Source organism: Nansenia antarctica, assembly GCF_963989245.1.
Source record: "Nansenia antarctica genome assembly, chromosome: 17".
In the NCBI taxonomy this organism is placed as follows: Eukaryota; Metazoa; Chordata; class Actinopteri; order Argentiniformes; family Microstomatidae; genus Nansenia; species Nansenia antarctica.
Window position 1 is genome coordinate 14,841,339 of NC_137687.1, and position 10,000 is coordinate 14,851,338.

The 10,000-nt window shown below is 52.3% G+C and overlaps 2 protein-coding genes across 2 annotated transcripts in view; both read left to right on the forward strand.

The window, feature by feature from the left end:
* Positions 1-10,000, forward strand: part of aplp2 (amyloid beta (A4) precursor-like protein 2) — a 56,153-nt gene that overhangs the window by 41,460 nt on the left and 4,693 nt on the right. Inside the window, exons 8-14 of the mRNA XM_080547674.1 lie at positions 616-749; positions 1,112-1,186; positions 2,232-2,390; positions 3,018-3,146; positions 3,678-3,777; positions 4,571-4,744; positions 9,070-9,152. Of these exons, the coding sequence (XP_080403800.1) occupies positions 616-749; positions 1,112-1,186; positions 2,232-2,390; positions 3,018-3,146; positions 3,678-3,777; positions 4,571-4,744; positions 9,070-9,152 (854 nt within the window). The remainder of the gene's footprint in view (positions 1-615; positions 750-1,111; positions 1,187-2,231; positions 2,391-3,017; positions 3,147-3,677; positions 3,778-4,570; positions 4,745-9,069; positions 9,153-10,000) is intronic.
* The window catches only part of LOC308172729 (NADPH--cytochrome P450 reductase-like), a 155,452-nt gene continuing 147,191 nt past the window's right edge, over positions 1,740-10,000 (forward strand). The window contains exon 1 of the mRNA XM_080547677.1: positions 1,740-1,744. The gene's annotated coding sequence lies outside the window, so the exon portion shown is untranslated. The remainder of the gene's footprint in view (positions 1,745-10,000) is intronic.

Sequence of the window (10,000 nt, forward strand, 5' to 3'; positions counted from 1 at the left end):
TGGTTGAGAGTTAGAACACTGAGGTATCATTGGTTGAGAGTTAGAACACTGAGGTATCATTGGTTGAGAGTTAGAACACTGAGGTATCATTGGTTGAGAGTTAGAACACTCCAGCCTTCCGGACGTACCTCAGATGACCTTTTCAACAAAGAGATCTCTATTCATGTTAGAGACATGAGCTGTCGGAAGACAACCAAGGAACATGACGGAAATCCAAAAGGAAATACTGTCAGATTCTCTCAGAGTAACTGGGATTGGAGGACCGCTTGAGGACCTCTATGTGTGTTCTCACTTAACCTCTATGTGTGTTCTCACTTAACCTCTATGTGTGTTCCTCTTAACCTCGATGTGTGTTTAACCTCTAGGTGTGTTCCTCTTAACCTCTATGTGTGTTCCTCTTAACCTCTATGTGTGTTCCTCTTAACCTCTAGGTGTGTTCCTCTTAACCTCTAGGTGTGTTCTCACTTAACCTCTGTGTGTTCCACCTTCTCTTCAACTGTCTCTATTTGCCAAGTGCACCTGTATGTCGTTCTCTCTGATCTGTCTGTCTGTCTGTCTGTCTGTCTCACCCCCCCCACCCCCCAGCCCACTGATGATGTCTCTCTGTCTCCCCAGCCGCCCCCCCCACCCCCCAGCCCACTGATGATGTGGACGTCTACTTTGAGACGCCGGCTGATGACAAGGAGCACAGCCGCTTCCAGAAGGCCAAGGAACAGCTGGAGATCAGACACCGCAACCGCATGGAGAGGGTGAGGAGGGGTGGGGGGGGGAGTGTGAGAAGAGAGAGTATTATTATTATTATTATTATTATTATTATTATTATTATTACATATACAACTCTGGCGAGGTGGATATGCCACTGACACCTCTGTCTCTCTCTCTCTGTCTCTCTGTCTCTCTCTTTCTCTCTCTCTCTCTCACTCTGTCTCTCTCACTCTGTCTCTCACTCTCTCTCTCACTCTCTCTCACTCTGTCTCTCTGTCTCTCACTCTCTCACTCTCTTTCTCTCTCTCTCTCTCTCTCTCACTCTGTCTCTCTCTCTCTCTCTCTGTCTCTCCCTCCCTCCCTCCCTCCCTCCCTCTCTCCCTCCCTCCCTCCCTCCCCCCCCCAGGTAAGGAAGGAGTGGGAGGAGGCAGAGAGCCAGGCTAAGAACCTGCCCAAGGTAGAGAAGCAGACGCTGATCCAGGTAAGACTCTGTCTGGTCTCCTCCTCTGGGAGGTCTTGTGTTTGTCTGGGCCTCTTAAAACACCTACGGTATATCTCTTAACTATGTGTCCCCATTAGAACTCTGTCTCTCCTCAATGCTCTCTATCTATATTGCTGCAAGGCTAAAATAGGGCAGTTTCTGAATGTGGTCGGCTCTAAATGAGTCTCAAACTCCCCAGATATGCCTGAGGAGAGACCCAGAGCTTTTGTAGTGTTTTTAAGAGTGTGTGAGCGGAGTGTAAGTAAGTAAGTAAAGTGTATTTCTATAGCACCTATCACAGACCCGCGGTCACAAAGTGCTTTACATAGGCTATAAAAACATAATTAAAGAGCAAAAGTAATAGCAGGTTAAAAGAAATCGGCAAACAAGTGAAAATAAAAACAAGAAACAAATAACAAGTGTACAACAAATAATAACAAGACACAGAAAGACAGGCTTTTGGGGTTAGCCAAAAGCCTGTCTGTACAGGACAGTCTTGAGCTGTTTTTTAAAAGCCTCGACCGAGACCGCTGATCTAAGATCCAAGGGAAGAGCAGAGTTTGGGAGCCACGGTTAGGAATGCTCCATCACCTTTGGTTTTTAATCTGGCACGGGGGACAACCAACAAACCCTGGTCAGAGGACCTGAGAGACCTGCTGGGGCTGAACTGGGCTGGGCTCTCAGGGTGTGGCTGTGTGAGTCTCTGTCTGTCTGTCTGTCTGTCTGTCTGTCTGTCATGGTGGAGTCTCTGTCTGTCTGTCTGACTGTGTGTCTGTGTGTCTGACTGTCTGTCTGTCTGACTGTCTGTCTGTCTGCAGCACTTCCAGGCCATGGTGGAGTCTCTGTCTGTCTGTCTGACTGTCTGACTGACTGTCTGTGTGTCTGACTGTCTGTGTGTCTGTCTGTCTGTCTGTCTGTCTGACTGTCTGACTGTCTGTGTGTCTGTCTGTCTGACTGTCTGTCTGTCATGGTGGAGTCTCTGTCTGTCTGTCTGACTGTGTGTCTGTGTGTCTGACTGTCTGACTGTCTGTGTGTCTGTCTGCAGCACTTCCAGGCCATGGTGGAGTCTCTGGAGGAGGAGGCGGCCAGTGAGAAGCAGCAGCTGGTGGAGACTCACCTGGCGCGGGTGGAGGCCATGCTCAACGACCGCCGACGCCTGGCGCTGGAGAACTACCTGGCCGCCCTGCAGGCAGACCCCCCCAGGGTACCTAGCATCTAGCACCTAGCATTTAGCATATAGCACCTAGCACCTAGCATCTAGCACCTAGCACCTAGCATCTAGCACCTAGCACCTAGCATCTAGCACCTAGCACATAGCATCTAGCATATAGCACCTAGCATCTAGCATCTAGCACCTAGCATCTAGCACCTAGCATCTAGCACCTAGCATCTAGCACCTAGCATCTAGCATCTAGCACCTAGCATCTCTGGACTGTTCTCTCTTTCTCTCTCTCTCTCTCTGTCTCTGTCTCTGTCTCTGTCTCTGTCTCTGTCTCTGTCTCTCTCTCTCTCTCTCTCTCTGTCTCTGTCTCTGTCTCTCTCTCTCTCTCTCTGTCTCTGTCTCTGTGTCTCTCTCTCTCTGTCTCTCTCTCTCTCTGTCTCTGTCTCTCTATCTCTCTCACTCTCTCCCCCAGGGTACGCACCTCAGCATCTCTGTACTGTTTACTGTCTCTCCCGTCTCCTAACCCTGTCACACACACACATAGCATCACATGAAAACTAAGATTTGACCTCCCTTACCTCCTCCCCTCCCTCTGCTCTCACTTCCCTCCTCCCCTCCCCTCCCTCCTCCCTCCTCCCCTCCCTCCTCCCTCCTCCCTTGTCCCCTCAGCCCCACCGTATCCTCCAGTCCCTGAGGAGGTACGTTCGTGCTGAGAACAAGGACCGCCAGCACACCATCCGCCACTACCAGCACGTCCTGGCTGTGGACCCAGAGAAGGCGGCCCAGATGAAGTCCCAGGTCAGTACCGGTCCTGACCAGACCAGACCACCTCCGTCTCAGAGGTTCTGTTACGACCCATCGGTCCAGGGTAGAACCAAGGTAGAACCAGGGTAGAACCAGGGTATAATGCCCTGAAGCCATGCTGCTGGATGTAGCTGCGTTACAGACAACACGCTAACCCTAACATGTTACAAACAACATGCTAACCCTAACACGTTACAAACAACATGCTAACCCTAACACGTTACAAACAACATGCTAACCCTAACACGTTACAAACAACACACTAACCCTAACATGTTACAAACAACACGCTACGATACCAGAACTAACATGAAAGAGTTGTTTTGTATCAACAAAGAAAACTCCACAGGGGAACTAATGGGCCGTTGAACGGTCCAACCAAAGAAAATAAAAGGTCACATTTTTCCAATAAACAGTTAGCTCTTTCTGTCTGTCTACCTACAGTACAGTGTGATTGTTCATGATGATTATTCATGGCATGTGTGTGGTTATCAGTCTGAACGTCTGTCTGTCTGTCTGTCTCAGGTGATGACCCACCTGCGTGTGATTGAGGAGAGGATGAACCAGAGTCTGTCTCTGCTCTACAAGGTTCCCTACGTGGCAGAGGAGATCCAGGACGAGATTGGTGAGTATAATACTACTGCAGTATAGTATAGTATAGTATAGTGAGTATAGTATGATGATAGATGATAGGCCTTTTGCAGCTCAAGCAACTACTAGGTCTTCGCCTCTGCGTCCTACTCTGTTGGGTTTTGTGCTCGGTCGGGGGCTCTCATTTTTTCTTTTTTAATATCTTGTTAATTTTACCATTCATACAAGGAGCCATAACTTGGTGAGCAGCGTAGATTAAAGTGGACCTGACGCCCTGACAGAACAGGGTCACAGCTGCTCCATGCTGCTCCCAGATGAGAGATGTGGGCGGATTTACAGGGAAAATATCTCTGAAAACTAATTGGGGGGTTTTGAGCAATGGGAATGGACTTTTTGGCAGCTTCTGTATTGTGATGATTGCAGTATGAGGGCGTAGTGGTAATTGGTTTTGGAGCTCATCTTGTTCATTACTGCCTTAGTCCCTGTGGATCAGTATTAGGGTGTCTGTCTGCTCACACGGCCTTCTCTACCTATAGATAGATAGATAGATAGATAGATAGATAGATAGATAGATAGATAGATACATAGATATATAGATAGATAGATACATAGATAGATAGATACATACATAGATAGATAGATACATAGATAGATAGATATATAGATAGATACATAGATAGATACATAGATAGATAGATAGATAGATACATAGATGAATAGATAGATGATAGATAGATGAGTCTGCTCACACAGCCTTCTCTCTCTCTCTCTCTCTCTCTCTCTCTCTCTCTCTCTCTCTCTCTCTCTCTCTCTCTCTCTCTCTCCAGACGAGCTGCTCCAGGAGCAGAAGGCAGACATGGACCAGTTCCTGTCCTCCATCTCAGAGTCCCAGCCGGACCTTACCGTGTCCTCGGAGGAGAGCGTGGAGATGACGTCCCCCCAGGGGAAACCCTACCGCCCCTTCCAGGTCACCTCCCTGGGGGCCCGCCCCGAGCCCGAGGGTGAGTCAGAGTCCCAGAACTACTGTACTAACCCCTAACCCTAGGTGGACAGCACCACTGTACTAACCCTCACCCCAGGTGGACAGCACTACTGTACTAACCCTGACCCTAGGGAGACAGCACCACGGGATGAAGAGGCTAATCACGGGTCTTTGCTCTTACCTCCTGTTATCAACTGCTGTCTTGAACGGAAGCTAACAGGCTAATCTACAAAGAGCTGTTGACATAGTAGTCTTTCCACAGGACATGTCTTCAGTAACACACTGAGCTGTTGAACAGAGAGGGACTCTAGCTCTATGTTGTTGACCAGTCAAGGTGACTCTGTGTACTGTATGGGACAGGGGAAGAAGACATGTCCAGGTGTGTTATGGAGACATGGGGTTTTTGCTTATGTGAGCCAGAATGGTACCTCCACCTAGTGGTACCAGGCCAGACCCAGAACGCTTCCCTGCGGCTTAGCCGTCAACGCAACACCACCGAGCTGGAGACAAACGCTTTGGGGCGTCTGTGTCTCAGGAGATAGAGGCTGTGTCTCAGGAGATAGAGCCTGTGTCTCAGGAGGTAGAGGCTGTGTCTCAGGAGGTAGAGGCTGTGTCTCAGGAGGTAGAGGCTGTGTCTCAGGAGGTAGAGCCGCCGTCTAATGATCACAAGGTCGGCAGATCGGCGGTTCGAGCCCCGGCTGGCCACATGTTGAAGTGTCCTTGGGCAAGACACTGAACCCCAAATTGCTCTCAGTGAGCGGGCCGGCCGGCGTCTTGCATGGTAGCTTGCCGCCATTGGTGTGTGAATGTGTGTGTGAATGGGTGAATGAGAGGCCGTTGTAAAGCGCTTCGGATAAAGGCGCCATATAAGTGCAGTCCATTTACCATTTGGAAATGTGCCTCTCAGTGAACAGGACTCATCCTCTCCTGTGGTGCCGTGTTGTGTTGGTGCCAAACAAAACAATTTAAACCATCAGCGAAGACCAAAGTGAGATACTGGACAATGGGAAATGACAACCAGATGACATACGGACACGCAGCGCTCTGATGGAACCAGGGCTTTGATAGAATTGGCTGATTTTGAAACCACTTTCGATTTGGATTTGTCTCTGATTTTAACTCCGGAAGCGTCCCTGCATCCCTTCATTCCGGAAGCTTCTCTCAGTCGTTTAACACAGCTTGATAACCCTGTCTGTTCTCTGCTCACCTTGGGGTTTTTCTCTCTTCTCTCTTTTCCTCTTTCCGTTTCTTTTCTTGTGTTGCTCGCCCCCCCCCCCCACCCCCCCCACCCCCAGGTGATCTATCTGACTCCCCGCGAGCCTTCAAGAAAGGTTGGTTTTTTTCTGCTCCCTCATATTTTTCCTCGCTTCCCCCCCCCTTCTCTCCTCATCTCCCGTCAGCCTACCATTATGTTCCATTGTTGTTCCTGTCTCTTCCCCGTTGGTGGAAATCTAGAACCTTCTCTGTTCTTGTCTCCCTCCTCTCCTTCCTGTCCTTTTTTTCTCTCTCCCACTTCACTTTTTTGGACGGCGCCTCTCGCTTGGCTGTTGTTCATCCACTCATCTGTGATGGTCTGCATGGGGCTGCTGTAGAAGGACTGGCTCAGTGACGGTGTCTAGCCCCTGTTCGGCCCGTAGGATAGGATTAGGGTTAGGAGAGTCACTTGGTTCTGAGTTTTCTGATTCGGAGTCCATCAGTCCCGTTTGTCAAAGTGCTCTCCTTAATCATTTCCCCCGTACTCCCCTCGTCATAGTCATAGTCCGTTTATTTAAACACGCGCCAAACTACACCGGTTTAGGGCGCCCTGGGCGCGGACTCTAAAACATGATGGAATATGGAAACACAGACGGGTAAGGACAACACAATAAACATGGAGGACGTCTAACATTCATAACATTTAAAGACATTCATACTATAACACATCAGGAATCACTCCCCCCCCCCCCCCGATAGTCTCTCTGTGATTAGCAGATCTGGTCTGAAGCTCAGTGTTTCCACTGAACCAAAAGAGCAAAAGTTGACATTTCTCACTCACTTCTCGTGATGTAGAGACGTCTATGAGGCCGTCTGATCTGAGGTTGAACCTTGTGATCATGTGACCCTGTGAGACCCAATACTCTTCTTATTGACCTTAACTCACTGTTTGTTGTGAACCAGTGGACTTATTTCACGTACCTCCTTGTCAGTGTTGTGATCCCCCCCCCCCCCCCCCCCCCCCCCTCCCCCCTCCCGTGATCTCCACAGAGCCCTGTGTGCTTCCATGTCAAAACAGATTTACTGCCCTTGCACTTAATGACAAACAGTGGCTGTGACAGCAGTACATTTGAGAACACTGCCACACAGTGTCTACTGTCAGTACTGCAGCAGTCAACAACACCATTGTTCTCCGAGAGAGAGAGAGAGAGAGAGAGAGAGAGAGAGAGAGAGAGAGAGAGAGAGAGAGAGAGAGAGAGAGAGAGAGAGGCAGGCAGGCAGGCAGGCAGGCAGGCAGACAGGCAGACAGACAGACAGACAGACAGACAGACAGACAGACAGGCAGGCAGGCAGGCAGGCAGGCAGGCAGGCAGGCAGGCAGGCAGGCAGGCAGGCAGGCAGGCAGGCAGGCAGGCAGGCAGGCAGGCAGGCAGGCAGGCAGGCAGGCAGGCAGGCAGGCAGGCAGGCAGGCAGGCAGGCAGGCAGGCAGGCAGGCAGGCAGGCAGGCAGGCAGGCAGGCAGGCAGGCAGGCAGGCAGGCAGGCAGGCAGGCAGGCAGGCAGGCAGGCAGGCAGGCAGGCAGGCAGGCAGGCAGGCAGGCAGGCAGGCAGGCAGGCAGGCAGGCAGGCAGGCAGGCAGGCAGGCAGGCAGGCAGGCAGGCAGGCAGGCAGGCAGGCAGGCAGGCAGGCAGGCAGGCAGGCAGGCAGGCAGGCAGGCAGGCAGGCAGGCAGGCAGGCAGGCAGGCAGGCAGGCAGGCAGGCAGGCAGGCAGGCAGGCAGGCAGGCAGGCAGGCAGGCAGGCAGGCAGGCAGGCAGGCAGGCAGGCAGGCAGGCAGGCAGGCAGGCAGGCAGGCAGGCAGGCAGGCAGGCAGGCAGGCAGGCAGGCAGGCAGGCAGGCAGGCAGGCAGGCAGGCAGGCAGGCAGGCAGGCAGGCAGGCAGGCAGGCAGGCAGGCAGGCAGGCAGGCAGGCAGGCAGGCAGGCAGGCAGGCAGGCAGGCAGGCAGGCAGGCAGGCAGGCAGGCAGGCAGGCAGGCAGGCAGGCAGGCAGGCAGGCAGGCAGGCAGGCAGGCAGGCAGGCAGGCAGGCAGGCAGGCAGGCAGGCAGGCAGGCAGGCAGGCAGGCAGGCAGGCAGGCAGGCAGGCAGGCAGGCAGGCAGGCAGGCAGGCAGGCAGGCAGGCAGGCAGGCAGGCAGGCAGGCAGGCAGGCAGGCAGGCAGGCAGGCAGGCAGGCAGGCAGGCAGGCAGGCAGGCAGGCAGGCAGGCAGGCAGGCAGGCAGGCAGGCAGGCAGGCAGGCAGGCAGGCAGGCAGGCAGGCAGGCAGGCAGGCAGGCAGGCAGGCAGGCAGGCAGGCAGGCAGGCAGGCAGGCAGGCAGGCAGGCAGGCAGGCAGGCAGGCAGGCAGGCAGGCAGGCAGGCAGGCAGGCAGGCAGGCAGGCAGGCAGGCAGGCAGGCAGGCAGGCAGGCAGGCAGGCAGGCAGGCAGGCAGGCAGGCAGGCAGGCAGGCAGGCAGGCAGGCAGGCAGGCAGGCAGGCAGGCAGGCAGGCAGGCAGGCAGGCAGGCAGGCAGGCAGGCAGGCGTGCGTGCTCTGCGGCTCTCTCAGGCAGGCAGGCAGGCAGGCAGACAGGCAGGCAGACAGACACACAGACAGACACACAGACACACACACAGACAGACACACAGACAGACACACAGACAGACACACAGACAGACAGACGGACCTGCTCTGCGGCTCTCTCCCCACTGTTGATTTATTAATGTCATATTTACATGTGTATTAATAGACACCGTGCCTTAAAAACAACGTCGGGCTTCATAGCCGTGCGTGTTTGACTCTACGCCCCAGTTCTTGGGGAAAGAACAACAATCAGATATGAATCGCATGTCTATATTCTGAAGCGAGCCTGTGTTGTTAGTGTGATGCCATGCTGGTGTGTGGCCGCAGGGCAGCAGCGATGTAACAAAGGCAGCTGTGTCGTCACGGCTCCGTCCGTGTCTGGGAGGAGAGGAGCTTCACACAATAGCAGCAGTGACACACTGCTGGAACTCTGCACAGCCTCATCGTCCACCATCACTCCTACCTCCGACTCCCCTCACGCAGTCACTTCACCCTCCTGCTCCTTCCCTGTTATTGACCCGTCTGCCCTGGTCTCCGCAGGTTCCGGCATGGCTGGTCTGGACGGTCTGATCGGAGCAGAGGAGAGAATCATCAACAGCAAGATCAACATCAACCACAACGTGGTAAGATCACCAGCTGACTAACGCCCAGAGGAGGAACCTCCAAAGTCTCTCCTTGATTTCCTTCTGTCCACCTCTCTTCACCTCCTCCTCCTCCTCCTCAAAACGCACCGGAAGAGAAGGAGGAGAGGAGGAGAGGACGGAGGACACAGGGAGTCAAGGAAAGACGGGATTCGGCCTCTTATCAACTTAGTACGTCTCTTAACTAACTGAGAACACTAGTAGACGTGGAATCACCCGATTGGTTAAACGGTTGTTTAATTTGATCAGATCTGTTCTAGTTTAGAACATTGTGTTACGATAGATCATTTAGACTATTCCATTCCGATTTCCCCAGCAGTCATTGCATGCTGTTTTTCCTCTTTAAATTTGGAAACTATGGATGTTTATAATATGTTTTGCATGCTGGTTCCAACCCTCCTTAAAATGATCTATGTGTATTGCGATCATGTGCGTTTTGGGGGGGTTTGTGTGCATGTGAGTATTGTTTTGTACGTGTGCAGTTCAAAGACAGAACAATCAAAGTTCAATAGCATCTCCATATTGCTTTATGCCGTTTGGTATGAAACAGGGTCCTTACACGGGTCATGGAGAGGATCTAAATTGGATCCGTTGGTATTTCTAAACTCTCTTAATGGACTGTTGATTGTTCTGTTGCTGGTTCTGTTTTTTTCCCACTGATTGAACACATCCACTTTCAGTCACAGTACTTTATTTTTACACCCAGGTCTGAGTCTCAGTAGCTCGTCCGAGGACGACCTAGTAGTAGCAGCTGATACTAAACATCTTTTGAATTAACTCCTTAAAAAGATAGGAGGTATTCATTAAAAGGAGAGAGATTATGTTGTGAT